We start from the raw sequence: 17,212 nt of genomic DNA, 5'->3' as shown, positions 1-17,212 counted from the left end.
CCCTAACTCTTGGCCACTTCATAGTTGGGCTTACACACTGCTAAATCATACACTAACCTATGGCTTGTTTTAACCATGGTTTATTGAACAAGGAGACTTGTCCATCCAAAGCCTTTGGCCGCCTCATTGCTAAAAACCATGCTAATCTGTGGCTTATTTTCACAATGGTTAATTGAACCATTAACTGTGATCAATAATGTTAAAATAACATGCGGTTTGCTTGCTTTTGACTCAAAGCTTGTTGTGCAAACTCTGTTTTTCTTTTTCGTTTTTTTGAGCTTTTGGAAGATGGCCTTTTAACTACATTTTTGAAACCCGGGATTTAATCGGGAGCGATTCCAGGGCAAGATTTATTGCTCTTTTTTTCCTTCTTGAGACAGCTGGAACCACAAACGGCTGGCGTGGAAGTAACTGGGTTCATTTTCCCAAACAAACAAGCGGAAAGTTCAAAGCAGGTTTAGGATGGAGGAGAAATAAGGAAAAACAAATGGATTTTTGACCAAAGAAACACAGAGGGGCACCCTCAGCATTTGGTGCCAAAAGGAAAGCTTTCCTTCCTGTTCCCGAAGAATAATAATTTTATTTTCAAGGTAAGTAAGGCCAAAGATATTTTATCAAGCCTGGAAACTATTTTTAGTCTTGAAAAACTGTTGCTGGTTTTACACTCCCTTTGTCCCTGTGTGTGTGTGTGCGCGATTGTGTGTGTGTGCAGAAACCCTGGTAATCCTCCACTTCAAACCATTTGTTTAGCAATAGCTCCAAGTTACAGCAGCATGGGGGGAAAAATCACTTAAGACAGGTCCTCGCACTCAGGTCCATGGCAGCATCGTCGCGATTGGGACAGAGGTGGGATTCAGCCGGTTCTGACCAGTTCTGGAGAACCAGTAGCAGAAATGTTGAGTAGTTCGGAGAACCGGCAAATACCGCCTCTGACTGGCTCCACCCCCATCTGTTCTCCGCCTCCCGAGTCCCAGCTGATTGGCTGGGTCTTCTTTGGTTGCCCTGCACAGGAGAACGGAGCTGGAAAGCAGGTTAGTGGGGTGGGGAGGGAATGGGATTTTGCAGTAACCTTCCCCTGCCATGCTCACCAAGCCACACCCACCAAGCCACACCCCCATCTACTCTCCGCCTGCCAAGTCCCAGCTGATTGGCTGGGTCTTCTTTGGTTGCCCTGCACAGGAGAACGGAGCTGGAAAGCAGGTTAGTGGGGTGGGGAGGGAATGTTATTTTGCAGTAACCTTCCCCTGCCATGCTCACCAAGCCACACCCACCAAGCCACACCCCCATCTATTCTCCGCCTGCCAAGTCCCAGCTGATTGGCTGGGTCTTCTTTGTTGCCCTGCACAGGAGAACGGAGCTGGAAAGCAGGTTAGTGGGGTGGGGAGGGAATGGGATTTTGCAGTAACCTTCCCCGCCATGCTCACCAAGCCACACCCACCAAGCTATGCCACGCCCACAGAACCAGTAATAAATTTTTTTTGAATCCCACCCTTGGAATGGGAGCTTGGCAACCAGCATCTATTTATGACGGATTGCAGCATCCCTGGGATGAGTCCCTGGGGTGGGGCAGGGAGAGAGCCAGGTTCACTGAATGACCACGCTATTTGCTTAACAATCGTAGGGGGGGGGGAAAGGTTGTAAAAATTGGGGATGACTTGCTTGACAATCGCCTTGTTTAGCAGCAGAAATTCTGGCCCACATTGTGGTCGTAAGTCAAGGACTTTTGCCTGGGCTGCAAAAACTTCCCTAAATAAATATCTAGTCAAAACACACACACACACACACACACACACACACAAACACACACACACACAAAACCAAGAATCAGATTTCCATTTGGAGGCTGTATTTGGTTACCAAAAAGAATGATGCTTCCTTCCACAAAACCACCAGGAGAAAAGTAATTTGTGGGAATTCAAAAGCTTTTCAAGGGGTCTTTTTTCTTTCTCTTTCTCTCTCTCTATTTGTTTACTTCTTTCTCTTTCAGTGTTTCTCTCTCTCTCTTTTTCATTCTCTGTCTATCTATTTCTTTCTTTTCTATTTATTTACTTCTTTCTCTTTCAGTCTTTTTCTTTCTCTCTTTTTTCTCTCTCACTCTCTTTCTTTCTCCTTATTTCTCTCTCACACTTTCTCTCTTCTTTAAATTTCTCTCTCTCTCTCTATTTCTCTTTTTCTCTTTCTCTTTTTCTTTCTCTCTCTTTCTTTCTCTTTCCCCTCTCTCTTTTCTTTACTTCTTTCTCTTTCAGCCTTTCTTTTCTTTCTTTTTTTCTTTCTTCTCTCTCAATCTTTTCTTTCTCCTTATTTCTCTCACTTTCTCTCTCTTTCAATTTCTCTCTTTCTTTTTTCTTTCTCTCTCTTTCTCTCTTTCTATTTTCCCCTCTCTCTTTTCTTTACTTCTTTCTCTTTCAGCCTTTTTCTTTCTTTTTCTCTTTCTTGCTCTCTCAATCTCTCTTTCTTTCTCCTTATTTCTCTCACATTTCTCTTTCAATTTCTCTCTCACTCTCTTTATTTCTCTCTTTCTTTTTTCTTTCTCTCTCTTTCTCTCTCTTTCTCTCTTTCTATTTTCCTCTCTTTTCTTTACTTCTTTTTCTTTCAGCCTTTCTCTTTCTCTCTCTCTCTCTCTCTCTTGCTCTCTCGCTCTCTCTATTTTTCTTTCAACTCCATGCTTCAGATGTTTCTTTCTTGTAACGGGGCCTGTGTTCTGGAAATTCAGATGTCTGAAGAAAATGAAATTAGCGTCATCGGAAACAAAGTCAAGCTAACCCCTTAGGGAGAACACAAGGCTCCAGATGTATTTAGCTCTGAAGATGGAGGGAGGCGAACCAGACAAAAAGAACGTGCGCTCGCTAAACTGTCTCTCTGAGATCTAATAAGGAAAAATGGGAGAACGAACTGAAGACTTAAATGTAATAAGAAAGACAGATTTGCAGAACAGCCCTAGAGAGCCCGCTCCAATGACGCTGAGCTCCATTTATTGGGCTTTTCCAGCAAGTTGGTATGATGGAGTTCAGAGAAGGGGGGTTAATTAAACAAGATGGAGTCTGCCATTGCAGCTGGGAATTCTGGGAGATGTCTGGCTGGAGAATTCTGGGAGTTGAAGTCCAAAGGTTTTAAAGTTGCCAAGGTTGTTCACCCCGGCTTAAAGCATGTGATGAACTAACTCCTCCAACTATAGTTGACTGAACAAACTGTGAGTAAACAAACCATGGTTTGGGCCACGTGAAACAACTCAGCTCAAAGAATACAGTCTCAAGAACTAAAAAAAAAAGTCTTACCTTCTTGGGATCCATGTTAAATTTTTTCCTTCCCATTGCAACCTGCTTATTCCTTTGGGTAGCTTTACTGTCAGTTTGGAGGGAAGAGAGATGAAAAAAGGAAAGCATTAAAGCAAAAATGTGTTTCCACAATTAAATCGAAGGCATTATTTACTACATCCTAGCTGAATACCCTTTCTCGTGGTTTAAAACTGTTATTAACTCAAGAGAAGAATCAGAAGTAGCTTTTTGATTCATGGCAAGGAGTCACAAATGACATTTAAATATTCTGGAGCCAGGAATTATAAGGTTTGAACCCACAAACCAGTCCAACTGGATTCATTCAAGGGAACGGATGGAATAATTAGCCGAGTGTCTGCATACTAATAAGTGTTTAGGTCTTCTGCTTTGCTAGCACAATCCCACAACTAAAACGATTGCAGAGGCTTGATAAACAAACCAAGGAGGTTGTGCCAAAAACGCCGTGAGAATTGCCGGCATCATGCCAGTGGCATCGATGCAAGACTTTATCTAGCTCAACCTTCAAAAAGTTGATGCCGAAAACCTCGACCGACCGTCACATCTTGAAAACATTTCAGCCTGAGTCCAGATGCACTAAAACAACACGCTTTGAAGAAGGGGGAGGGAAAGGGTTGCCTCTTTTATTTTCCCCCAAAGACAACAAAAAATTTACATTTTTGTTTGCTAGGATCGAAGTAGCGGGTTAGGATATAAAACCCTTTAAAATGTATTCCTGCTCCGGATACAGAAAGGCATGTATCTTGCAGCTAAGAAAAAAAAAGATCATACAATCAATTGAATGAACAAAGAGGTTTGATGCGAAAGTCTACATTTATGCACTGCAGAAAAGTTCCTGCTAGCAAATACTTTCCATGGAAAGGAATATCTGTAGCTCAGGATTGAAACGTGGGGTCCTTGGTGTTTTCTTGCAGACGTTTCATTACCAAACTAGATAATAACGTCAGTGCTAGAAGGGAGATGTTTGCAGGGAGGAGGAGGAGGAGGAGGAGGAGGACTGTGGGTTCTCTAAGCTTGGTTTTTTTTTCTTGCAGATGTTTCATTACCCAACTAGGTAACACCATCAGTGCTTCGGAGGGAGTAGGATATACTCTCTGTTTACATACTAGTGGCTGCCTTGTCAGTGTAGATAGATAGAATAGATAGAATTCTTTATTGGCCAAGTGTGATTGGACACACAAGGAATTTGTCTTGGTGCAAATGCTCTCAGTGTACATAAAAAGAAAAGATTCATTCGTCAAGAGTCAAGAACCATAAGGTACAACACTTAATGATAGTCCTAGAGTACGAGTAGAGTAGAGTAGAGTAGAGTAGAGTAGAGTAGAGTAGAGTAGAGTAGAATAGAATAGAATAGAATAGAATAGAATAGAATAGAATAGAATAGAATAGAATAGAATAGAATAGAATTCTTTATTGGCCAAGTGTGATTGGACTCATCAGGTACAACGCTTAATAATAGCCATAGGGTACAATAAGCAATCAAATCATACTAGAAAAAAGTTGTTGGTGGGACAATCAAGGTCCTACCAACTCAGACAAACCAACAAACCATAAACAACAACCTAATCAAGGAATCAACAAAAACAGTCCCACCAACAATGACAGGGTGAGCCACTTGCATATAAACAGAGAGCAACCCCACTCCTTCCTAGTAAATGTTACCTAGTAGGGTCATGAAACGGAAGAAAACAACCAAACTCAAGGAACACCAAGGACCCACAGGTGGTTTCCAAATTTTGAGATGCAGCTCACATTTATAATTTGGTATGGTTGGTTGGCTGGGCAATTCTGGGAGTTGAAGTCCACATGTCTTAAAGTTGCCAAGGTCTAGATTAGTAACTCTAGACTTCAGAGTTTCTAGACCTCTAAGGACTTAAAGAGAAGACAATCAGAGCACCACCTAAAGCAGGGGTCTCCAACCGGGGCAACTTTAAGACTTGTGGACTTCAACTGGCTGAGGAATTCTGGTAGTTGAAGTCCACAAGTCTTAAAATTGCCCAGGTTGGAGACCTCTGACCTAAAGGACCACAACTCCCTTCTTGCTGTTCGAAGCAGGCACCCAACAAAGTCTCCTTTCCAACCAGGAGAAAAATCCTGCCTTCCCACTTTCTTCTGGTCTACAAAAGCTATTCTCCCATCCACCCTTTTTCTCCCTCCTCCTCCTTTGCTTGCCAATTTGAGCCCCATCTGATCACGTCCCCACAAAGTAGACAAGGAAATGCAGCCGATCATCTCAGAAATAAAAATATATATTTTCCGTGAAACCCCGCAAGCTGGACCAACTCACCTTTCCTCTACGCTGGTCAGGTGATCGATCTCCGTCATAACTTCGGCGATCTCAAATTTTAACCGCTGCAGAAAGAACACAAGTCAGTGTTTACCTTTGCAAGTGTTGTGGTTGTGTCATTTTGCGGTCAGTGGCTGGATTCCGTGTCTTGTCCTTCATTCTAAATCTAACCGTTTTTTGTTTTTCTTGGTTTATTATTATTTGGGGGGGGGGGAATTGTGTTGTATTTTAGGTTAGATGCCCTATTGTGACCGACACAGAGTCATTCAGAGTCAATCAAAGCGGTCAATAATGAAATGAAAGGAGCTTTATCAGAAAGTGCACCGGTGGGATAGCAAGTTTGTTCATTTCTTTCTTTTTTAAAAAAAAAAGGAATTTAGATGCTTCATAAATCTCGAGCTAGTTTGATCTACCCTGTCATTTTATTCACAACGTGGCAGCCGAATTACCTTCCCTTAGTAGCAATTATTTTTTAAAAAACAACTTATTGAGTTGAAAAACTGCAGAACAACTTAAATGCCATATACAGGGAGTCCTCAACTTCTATCTATCCATTTAGCGATCGTATGAAGCTACAACGGCACTGAAAAAAAATGACTTGCAACCGGTCTTCGCACTTACGACGATCGCAGAATCCGTGCTGTCACATGATCAACACTTGGGCAGTGATTCACTTAACAATTGGAGCCAAAAAGGTTGTATAACTGAGCAATGACTCACTTAACAACCCCTCTAGCTTAGCGGTGAAAGTTCTGGCTCCAATTATGTCATAACTTGAGGATTTATCCTGTAATCCAAGCCAGGGAACAAAAAAGCTGATTAGGAAAGGAAATGGATTACCTCAATATCATCAATGAGTTCTTTTTTTCTGCGACGGATGTTTAAAAGTTCCTCTCTCTCCTCTGCAGACAGATCATCAGGCACTGATAAGAAAGAAAGAAAGAAAGAAAGAAAGAAAGAAAGAAAGAAAGAAAGAAAGAAAGAAAGAAAGAAAGAAAGAAAGAAAGAAAGAAAAGAAGAAAGAAAGAAAGAAAGAAAGAAAGAAAGAAAGAAAGAAAGAAAGAAAGAAAGAAAGAAAGAAAGAAAGAAAGAAAGAAAGGCCAGTATTTTTGATGCGATATTTTATGGGGTTTTTTTAATTATTATTTTTAAAGAATTTAAGCCATCCCTATAAAAAGCCAGCCAGATTGAAAGACATTTCAAAAAGTGAAAAATGAAGCCAATTTTGGAATCATCTGCCATTCGTCCAGAGAAATAATACCAAAAAATACTGGTTGAAGGAAACCACTTTCACCAGCTGCGATACAGCGAGTCCTCGACTTACAACAGTTCATTTAGTGACCGTTCGAATTTATAACAGCATTGAAAAAAAAGTGACTTATGCTCCAATGTCACTTATGACCATTTTTCACACTTACGACCATTGCAGCCTCCCCGTTCCACATGATCAAACACTTAGCAACCGATTCATATTTATGACGGTGGCGTCCATGGGGAAGCCAGATTCCTTTCACGACCGTGTTCCCGACTGAACAAGTTGCAGTGATTTCACTTAACAACAAGAAAGGCCGTACAATGAAGCAAAACTCACTTAACCACGGTCGCTTGGCAACAAGGGATTCTAGGCTCAACCGTGGCCGTAACTTGAGGACTACCTGTGTTCCACCGCTGCTTGCTAACGATTTGAAAACAAGCTTCGTACTTTGGAAAGCTGAACCGGGGTGGGCCATGAAGCAACATTATTCCAGGGTGGGGTGGATTTAGACCTGTTGGAGTCGTTTGAACAAAGAGATGGGGACATATTACAAATAAGCAACTGTTGGGAGCAGCAGAAGGGAAGCTCCTTGTGTCAATAAAGAAATATATTTTGGCTGATCTTCCCCCGAACACACCTTTGATCTCCCAATGTTTTTATAAGCAAGGATTTGGGCAGCAGGCTGATGCCGTGTCATGGAAAATGAGATGATAGGCGCGCTCTCTCGCTCTCTCTAGTTAAGTAGCAGAGTCAGGGCCGAGTTAAAAATGATCCCCCACCCACTCACTGCTTTAATTTCTTGAGCAGCAGAAGATTAGCAATCCTTGAGCTGAGGTATTTTTAAAAACCAAGAGTGATGAAAATGCAACTCATCATAAAAGCCTAACTCTGATGGAGAGTGGGAAAGAGAGAGAGAGAGACTAAAAGAGAAAGAAGTAAAGAAAGAGAGAGAAAGAAATAGTAAGAGAGAGACAGAGAGAGAGGGAGGGAGAGAGAGGGAGGGAGGGAGAGAGAAAGACTGAAAGAGAAAGAAGTAAAGAAATAGAAAGAGAGAGAGAGAGAGAGAAAGAAATAGTAAGTGACAAAGAAAGAGAGAGACAGAGAGAGGGAAGGAGAGAGAGGGAGGGAGAGAGAAAGACTGAAAGAGAAAGAAGTAAAGAAATAGAAAGGGAGAGAAAGAAATAGTAAGTGACAAAAAGAGAGAGACAGAGAGAGGGAAGGGAGAGAGGGGGGGAGAGAGAAAGACTGAAAGAGAAAGAAGTAAAGAAATAGAAAGAGAGAGAAAGAAAGAGAGAGAGAGAGAGAGGGAAGGAGAGAGAGGGAGGGAGAGAGAAAGACTGAAAGAGAAAGAAGTAAAGAAATAGAAAGAGAGAGAAAGAAATAGTAAGAGAGAGAGAGAGACAGAGAGAGAAAGAGAGGGAGGGAAGGAGAGAGAGAGGACTAAAAGAGAAAGAAGTAAAGAATTAGAAAGAGAGAGAGAAATAGTAAGAGAGAAAGAGAAATAAAGACAGAGAGAGAGACTGAAAGAGAAAAAAGTAAAGAGAGCAAGCGAGCGAGCGAGCAAATTCTGCACTTTAATCAAATTTAAGGAATGCTACTGTTCACAAAGGAAAAAGAATCACGTCTTTCCTTTTTAAAAATTGCTTGGAAGCTGGTTCTGGATCTTGCTTCATCAGTGGACGATGTTACCTAGTTGGGTGATGAAATGTCTGCAAGAAAACCCTCCGGGTCAGAGAATCCAAGGACTTCCTCATCCACTCCACAAACCCCACTCCCTTCTAGCCCTGATAATGTTCTCTAGTTAGATAATGAAACCGCTTGCAAGGAAACTGCCAAGCTCAGAGAAACCCAAGGACCCCACAGTTCAACCCTGAGCCACAAATATTCTCTTCTATTGGATCTTACCCATTGGTAGAACAAGCCTAAAGCAAACAAGCTACAAACAGAACAATCTCAAAATTCCACCATATTCCACCAAGGGAATACAAGTTGGTCAGTGTCATGCCCCTGTTGGAGTCCGATTCTGAGGGGGAGATGGAGCAGCTGACAGGGAGTGGGAGTGTGGCTCCGGTGGCTGTGGAAGAAACGGGGGAAGGGCACAATCCGGCTGGGCATTCAGAGGAAGACCCAGGGCCACCCTTCTTCATCCTAGGGCACGCAGGGAAGAACGGAGGAGGGAGCAACATGGCTTATGGGAGAGAAAAGGGCCCTGATCCCTTTCATTAGTTGCAGCTGGGAGAACAGGATATAAGGGGGGCGTTTGCACACGGCTCTTTGCTGGAAGCAAAGCGTGCATTATCTTGGTCGAGGCTTATCTGGGTTTTGGCATCCTCCCAACTGTGGTTGCTGCATTATCTTGTGAAAGTCTGCAATTTATCATCCTGGCCTGCCGTGTTAATGACTTCAGTGTGGTTTGTGTTTTTTTCCCCATTTCTAATTATCTTTACTTTGGATTCCAACTGCATTTACTCCCTTCGTAGACTGTTTTTGGAAGAGTTTGATATCCAGCCGAGAATAATTGGACATTGGGGGCCAAGTTGGAGGCATTAAAGGGAATTTATTGTACGTTGGTGACTTTGTTATTTTTGTGTCACGCCCTGGGTCATCACAGTCTGTCTTGGTTTCCATACATTATGGGGACCTAACCACCCCAACACTTCATTCATTCATGCATCCTTCTAAATGCATTATGGAGAAATACAGATAGTCCTTGACTTTACAATGGAGGCCAAACTTTCTGCTGCTAAGTGAGACGTTTGTTAGGTGAGTTTTCTCCATTTTAAAAACCTCTCATGCCACAGTTGCCGATGTTAAGTTAGGAAGACGGTTGTTAAGTGGATCTGGCTTCCCCATTGGCTTTACTTGTCAGAAGGTCGCAAAAGGGGATCACGTGACCCCAGGAACATACTGCAACCATCATCATTGTGAGTCAGTTGCCAAGGATCTGAATTTTGATCATGTGACCACGGGGATGCTGAAATGGTCCTAAGTGTGAAGGATGGTCGTAAGTCAGTTTTCCAGCACCGTCCTACTTAAGACAGTCACTAAATGAACTGTTGTAAGTTGAGGGTTAGCTCCATACCTTGGTTAAAGGACAGAATCAACTCTGCAGCTTGACAACCTCCACAACAAAGGGGCCGAGAAAACAAACTGGAAATTCTTGAACAGATCATCATTGGAACCCTCACGGTATATCGGACATTAACACGATTGAAGGGTTCAGAGGTATTTCTCGAGAAAAGTTCTCCACTCCTCCACTCACCCTATGCTTCCAGGCTTGAAATTTTGGGCCTGGACAACCTGGAACTGCACCGCCTGCGGTCTGATCTAAGCCTGGTACACAAAGTTGTCTGCTACAACATCTTGCCTGTCAACTGCTTCTTCAGTGTCAACCACAATAATACACAGGCAAACAAACAAGCGGTGGGATTCAAATAATTTTACAACCGGTTCTCTGCCCTAATGATTTCTTCCAACAACCAGTTCACCAAACTGCTCAGAAAGTTAACAACAGGGTTCTCCCAAAGCGGTGCAAACTGGCTGAATCCCACCACTGCAAACAACCAATACAAACTCAAGGTAAACCACTCCAAACTTGATTGCAGAAAATACGACTTCAGCCACAGAGTGGTCAATGCCTGGAACGCCCTACCCGACTCTGTTTTTACAGCCTCAACTCCTCACAGCTTCAACCTCAAACTGTCTACCCTGAACCTCATCCCATTCCTAAGAGGTCCTTAAAGGGGGTGTGCATAAGCGCACCAGCGTGCCTACCGTCCCTGTCTTACTATCTCCATTTACCTGTATGTACTTCCTTTGTTTATCTTTATGTTCATGTCTATATTTGTTATCTTGTACATGTTTGACAAACAAACAAATAAATAAAATAAAATAAAATAAATCATCCATAAAATCACCTATAGTAAAAACCATCCCTCTCCTTGGTGGCTGCACAATTTTCACTAAATGAGCTTTAACTTTGCACCAAAGCAAAACCCTAAAGCACCAATGAGATTAACCGAATTCCAGCTGCTTTACAGTTCTGTCATCCTGGTTCTCTGTGACCTGCTCCAGTTATTCCTGCCTTCCCCAAAATTCCTGGATACAAACCACATTTGAAGAGGAACAAAGCATTGAGTTCACTTCTTGGGTTTTGGCCCAGTGCCCAGACTGTAGCTGAACTGGATCTTACACTGTGTTCCTTATCGTCACGAATTCCATTTTTGAAATGTTAAATCACATGAAGTTTAATGTCTGTCCTGCCTCATCCCGAATTACATTCCCTCAGGACATCTTACAAAATCTCCTATGTTCCTTGGCCTGGAAAACATTGAACGGAGACATACATGTTCTGCTTAAATCTGAAGAGGAAGGAGAATGTCTGAAGGAAAACTGTGGCTCGGAGAAGTTTTGGTTGATTTTATCAGATTTATAACCTGTTCTATTTCACCATCCAGACAAACTGTACTTCTCAGACAGGTAAGAAATGATCTCAGGTGCCTTTTTTTTTCTTACCAAACATGCTGAAGACCCAGCTCTTTAATTGATTTGTTCCACGTTGTGACTCGTTGCTTGAAACTAACATCTTTGTCCAACAGCATCAAACAAGGCATAACTGTAAGCCGGTCTTCAGAAAGGCAGTTCTTCTGCTAATGGACCCTTCCTTTCTCACAAGGCAGATAACAGAATAACAGAGTTGGAAGGCCCCTTGGAGGTCTTCTAGTCCAACCCCCTCCAGGAAGCCCTATACCAGGCAACGGGGTTGTCCAGTCTCTTCTTAAAAACTTCCAGTGATGAAGCAACCACAATTACTGGAGGCAACTCATTCCAACTGACTAATTGTTCTGTCACGAAATTTCTCCTCAGTTCTAGGTTGCTTCTCTCCTTGATTAGTTTCCATCTGTTGCTTCTTGTCCTGCCTTCTGGTGCTTTGGAGAATAATTTCACTGTCTCTTTTTATGGCAACCTGTTAGATATTGGAAGGCTCCTATCATGTCACCCCCCCAATCCTTCTTTTCATTAAACTAGACATACCCAATTCCAGCAACTGTTCTTTATAAGTTCTTGGCTTCAGAAAATATCCTGAAACTCTGCAGAGGCGCCTGTCCCTCACCATCACAGAAGACCTGTTCAATTTGTCCCATGGCTTAATCCAGAGGTCGGTCCTCAGAAAGAAACCTAGTAATGCAGGTGCCTGCTGGAGATTATCTGGGTCATTTGGCCAATGATAAAACCCGAAGAAACAAACAGATGGTATATCTTGATCTTCCCAAGCGTAAAAACAAATTAGATGATGATCAAGTCAAAGCATTGTTTGGTAAAGGAGTTTACAGGAAGAGGAACATGAAGAAGTCACACATTTCTCCCGGCTTGGCAAATATTTGTTTAGCTCTCCACCAGCCAGGTATCTGAACACCTAGTTAAAAAAGTCTCTCCCTCCCATTTTGAAAAATATAGATTGAAGCTGGAATAATATGTGCTTCTCATCTGTTCTTCCCTTGTTTTGTTTTCTTCCATCACACACACCACAACCTGATAACAAAACAGGTCTGTAATTGGTGTACTCTGTCGTCTCTCACAATGTGCCTTTATGCCACGCGTATAAATGGCTTTAAAAGGGCAGAACACAAAAGTAAACTCACTTACAAAGAAGTGATGGATTCGTACACAAACATGCACGCGTGCCGTTTTTTTTTTTAAGAAAATGAAAGCTGTCATTCTGTTCCTGGAAGCAGATGCATCTTTCTCACAAACTCCTTTTTCTGGGTTATTTTTAAACGGCAGCATTTTGTTTGAAAGCAAAAACACCGTGGCCTTTTTTTCCTAGTGGTCTGGCATTACTAAGATGGAGTTCTGATTTTGTGATTCAGAATAACAGACTAACAGAGTTGGGGGGAGGGGGACCTTAGAGGTCTTCTAGCCTGACCTCCTGCTCAAGCAGGAGACTCTATTCCATCCTCGGAAGTTGTGGGAGTGCCATCACTTGAGACTTTCAAGAAGAGATTGGACTGCCATTTGTCAGAAATGGTACTGTAGGGTCTCCCGCTTGGGCGGGGGGTTGGACTAGATGACCTACAAGGTCTCTTCCAACTCTGATTATCTGTTATCATTTCAGATTATGATTGTCCAGTCTCTTCTTAAAAACCTTCAGTGATGGAGCAACCCCAATGTCTGGAGATAAGCCATTCCACTTGGTCCCTTCCAGCTCTATTCGGAATTGAAAATTATTGTCCGGTTTCTTCTTGAAGACCTCCAGCTTCTGGAGACAACGGTGTTCCACTATATTAATTGGTCTCACTGTCGGGAAATTTCTCCTTAGTTCTAGATTGCTTCTCTCCTTGATTATTTTCCATCCATTGCTTCTTGTCCTAATTTCAGGTGCTTTGGAGAATAGCTTGACTCCCTCTTCTTTGGGGCAGCCCCTGAGATATTGGAACACTGCTATCATGTCTCCCCTGGTCCTTCTTTTCATTAGACTAGATATACCCAACTCAATGTTGTGTGCACATATTTTGCCATGTTGCTTTTTTAAAATTTATCACGTTATATGAAGCCATCCCTATGGTTTATAAGCCACAGTTTACAGTTTTGTATAGTAAAAGTATAACAAATAACAATTCAAACACGATGGCTAAACCCAAACTTAGTGTGATGACAAACCGCAGATGTAATCCATCCGTGTTACAGCGGAACTTGTCCAAGGACTGTGGTTAGTTTTAAACCATAAATGTAAATGAACACTGGAAATGTAAGCTTAGTGAGGTGAAAATATATAAATCACCGTATCAGGCATTAAAAAGAAGGATTTCCGTTTTCTGGGGTTGCTTTTAATTCAGCAATATTTGATTTTAGCCATTGCTCAAATAGTCCCGTTTTTGGGTTTAACAAAAATAAACAAGGGAGCATGGAGAATCAACCTCAGGGAAAAGAACAACGCAACTCACAGACAGATGGAGAAACACCAAGGAAGCATTTTGTGTAGCTAGGAGGACGTCCCAAGCATTCGTAGAGAAAAATCTCGGAAGGGTGTTGACCAAGCGTGAGGAGACTTGGACCTAACGCTTCCACTCTTCTCTTTGAACAAAACTTGGATAGAAAAGGAGTCTGTCTACTTCTGTCCAAGGTATGTTCAAGACAAGAAAATAAACCAGTCGGCAATTCTGTGCAGAGTTCACGAGATAAGATACCACCTTCAACAGAAACCACCCCGAGATAAAATGTCCAAAAGCTTTGGCTGAAGGACAATCAGCTTTCAGAAGAATCAACTACCCAGATTACGGGTGAGGTCACAAGATAACGGGCTCAATTTAAACCAAGGAATCAAAGAATAGAAGGGTTTGCTAGTAGCTTCTTTTCTTTTTCCACATTAGAAATTGCAATTCGGTGGCAATTTTACCAAAGAAGGAGACCCTTCATAGTTTTTAGGGCATCCTTGAAGTTTCTGGGCAAATCCCATATACCCCTATGATGTACATCCTCGACTTACAACCGTTTAGTGACTGTTTAGTGACTGTTCAAACAATAGCACTGAAAAAATATTGATCTATGATCATTACAACAACCTCCTGGTCAGCAACTAATTCATATTTATGACGGTGGGGTCACGTAATTTGCCTTTTGCGACCTTCTGGAAATCAAAATCCAGCGGTGGGATTCAAAAATTTTTACTAGCAGTTCTATGGGCATGGCTTGGTGGGTGTGGCAGGGGAAGGATACTGCAAAATCCCCATTCCCTCCCCACCCCACTAGCCTGCTTTCCAGCTCAGTTCTCCTGGGCAGGGCAACCAAAGAAGACCCAGCCAATCAGCTGGGACTTGGGAGGCGGAGAATAGATGGGGCGGGGCCAGACAGAGGCGGCATTTGCCAGTTCTCCGAACTACTCAAAATTTCCGCTCCCGGTTCTCCAGAACTGGTCAGAACCTGCTGAATATCACCTCTAGCAAAATCCACGGGGAAGCCAGATTCACTTGACAACCATCTTACTAAATTAACAACTGCAGTGATTCTCTGAACAAACTGTGTCAGGAAAGGTCGTAAAAATGGATCAAAGCTCACTTAACAGCTGTCTTACTTAGCAGCAGATATGTTGGGCTCCATTGTGGTCAAAATTCGAGGATTACCATATGATGAGGCCACAGAGGGATGTGTAAGAAAACGTTCACTATTTTTCAAGCTTCGGTTAGCTCAACAGGACAAATTTCATACGTGAACAAAACTAAAAAAAATATGGAAACCAGGAACTTGGGATTTTGGGTTGCCCCTCAAAGACAAAGAAATGAAAAAAGTATATGTCTTTTTCTAGATAGGATCATCACTAATAAGGAGCAGCTGCTAATGAATAAATGCTTTTCCCCCCAAGGTTCCATATTAATTTTTATTTAGTTACTTAAATTTATTTGCCCTTTATCTGGTCATGGGGTTACTTTAGGTTGCTTACAATAATAAAAAGGAAGAAGAGGAAAGGGGTTTAAACGGAACAGAAGTAAAATAATAGGACTGTAAAATAAACAATGAAAAAGAACATAAGGAGAATACATCAATATGATAACCAAAAAGATGGATAGGTGGAGAACCCAAAGCAAGGGGGGCGGAAATGGCTTTATAAGGCCTTGGTAAGGCCACACCTGGAATACTGCATCCAGTTTTGGTCACCACACTATAAAAAAGATGTTGAGACTCCAGAAAGAGTGCAGAGAAGAGCAACCAGGATGATTAGGGGACTGGAGGCTAAAATATATAAAGAACGGTTGCTAGAATTGGGTATGTTTAGTTTAATGAAAAGAAGGAGGGCTTTTAAGAAGAGATTGGACATCCATTTGCATGGGATGGTGTAGGGTTTCCTATTTGAGAAAGGGGTTGGACTAGAAGACCTCCAAACTCCCTTCCAACTCTGTCATTGTTATTCTGAGAGAAAATAAAGACATTTCAGCAGTGAAAAAGAGAGGGGAGAAGAAGAAGAAGAAAAAAACCTTAATCAAAAAATGCAATCCCTTACCAAGAATATTAATACCACATGTTACTAAAGCAGGCAAGGCTCATAGCTTGCAGAATAAAGTAATAACAAAATTCCACCAACAAAGATTGTTGATATATCCAAGTGAAAGAATTTCAATTTAGCCCGAAGGAATGAAAAATGTGTTTCCTGAAACAACAATTCTTCTTGTGTCTCAGACATAAGAAAGGGATTTTTTTTTTTTTTGAGTTGCTAAATTAAGAAAACTGGGGTCCTGCATTTTCCACACGTTTATCCTATTACAGAATAGCCTCAAATCTCTTTCGACAGGAATTCTATTTTTTTCTCCAAGACATTTTATTTCTGCAAAGTCCTTTGTGCCTTCTGAAGCTCAGAGGGTGCCCAACGTTTAAAAACCGGGGCCAATTTTATAATTTATTTATTGCCACAGTTGTTAAGTGAATCATGAGGTGGTTAAATGAATCTGTCTTTTCCTGTTTGACTTGCTTGTTGGAAGCTGGTTGGGAAGGTCGCAAATAGCATTCACATGACCCCGGGATGCTGCACCCATTGTAAATACATTGCCGGTTGCCAAGCTCCTGAATGTTTCAGTTTTAACAGACCAAATTCCCATGGCGATTCAGGCCACTAGCCTCATGACATCATTCTCAAAATGATCCAAATCAGTTTGTTTCTATAATGACTTCCATACCACCCCCCCAGGTCATAAAAGGGCATTGTTGGTGCAAAAATGCCATTACAGCAACGAGTTAAATCAGAAATCACAGATTCTCTGATTTAACAGACCATTGGAAATAATGGACACTGCAAAATGGTCCGTGAAATCCAGGCTCTGCTAAATCAGATTCCGCTAAATCAAGGTTTTGTTGCATAAGCATTGGTGATTGAGTCAGTATGGTATCTGTCATGCCCCTGTCGGAATCTGATTCGGAGTGGGAGGCCGAACAGTTGACAGGGAGTGGGAGTATGGCTCTGTTGGCTGTGGAAGAAACTGGGGAAGGGCACAGTCCAGCTGGGCAGAGCAGGGAAGAGGTAGAGCAAGGGAGAGGGTATTCGGAAGAAGACCCAGGCCCACCCCCTCTACATCCTATTGCACGCAGCGAGGAATGGAGAAGGGAGCAACATGACTTGCATGGCTTACAGGGGAGGAAAGGGCCTTGATTCCCTTCATTAGCTGCAGCTGGGAACACAGTGTTTAAAGAGGAAAGCTGCATGCAGCAAGGTGTTGGGAGCAAATCGTGAATTTATCTGGTATTGTTGTGGCTTATCTGTGTTCCTGGCGTCTTCCCAACTATGTGTGTTTTGCCATGTTTTCATGTCTGAAATTCCTTCTCCTGCCCTGTCAAGCTAATTACTACGGCTTGTTTTGTTTGGATTTTTAGTTACAGATTGTGTGTACCTTG

The 17,212-nt window shown here is 42.2% G+C and overlaps 1 protein-coding gene across 1 annotated transcript in view; it reads right to left on the bottom strand.

The window, feature by feature from the left end:
• Positions 1–17,212, bottom strand: part of CYTH3 (cytohesin 3) — a 56,241-nt gene that overhangs the window by 16,931 nt on the left and 22,098 nt on the right. Inside the window, 3 exon segments of the mRNA XM_026687359.2 lie at positions 3,276–3,342; positions 5,581–5,645; positions 6,421–6,503. Coding sequence (XP_026543144.2) covers positions 3,276–3,342; positions 5,581–5,645; positions 6,421–6,503 — 215 coding nt within the window.

The sequence above is a fragment of the Notechis scutatus genome, chromosome 12 (genome assembly GCF_049901735.1).
Source record: "Notechis scutatus isolate UNSWTSFEM ecotype Mainland chromosome 12, rNotScu1.2, whole genome shotgun sequence".
Lineage (NCBI taxonomy): Eukaryota > Metazoa > Chordata > Lepidosauria > Squamata > Elapidae > Notechis > Notechis scutatus.
Note: the sequence above shows the minus strand (reverse complement) of the source record. Positions and strands in the feature narration are given on the sequence as shown.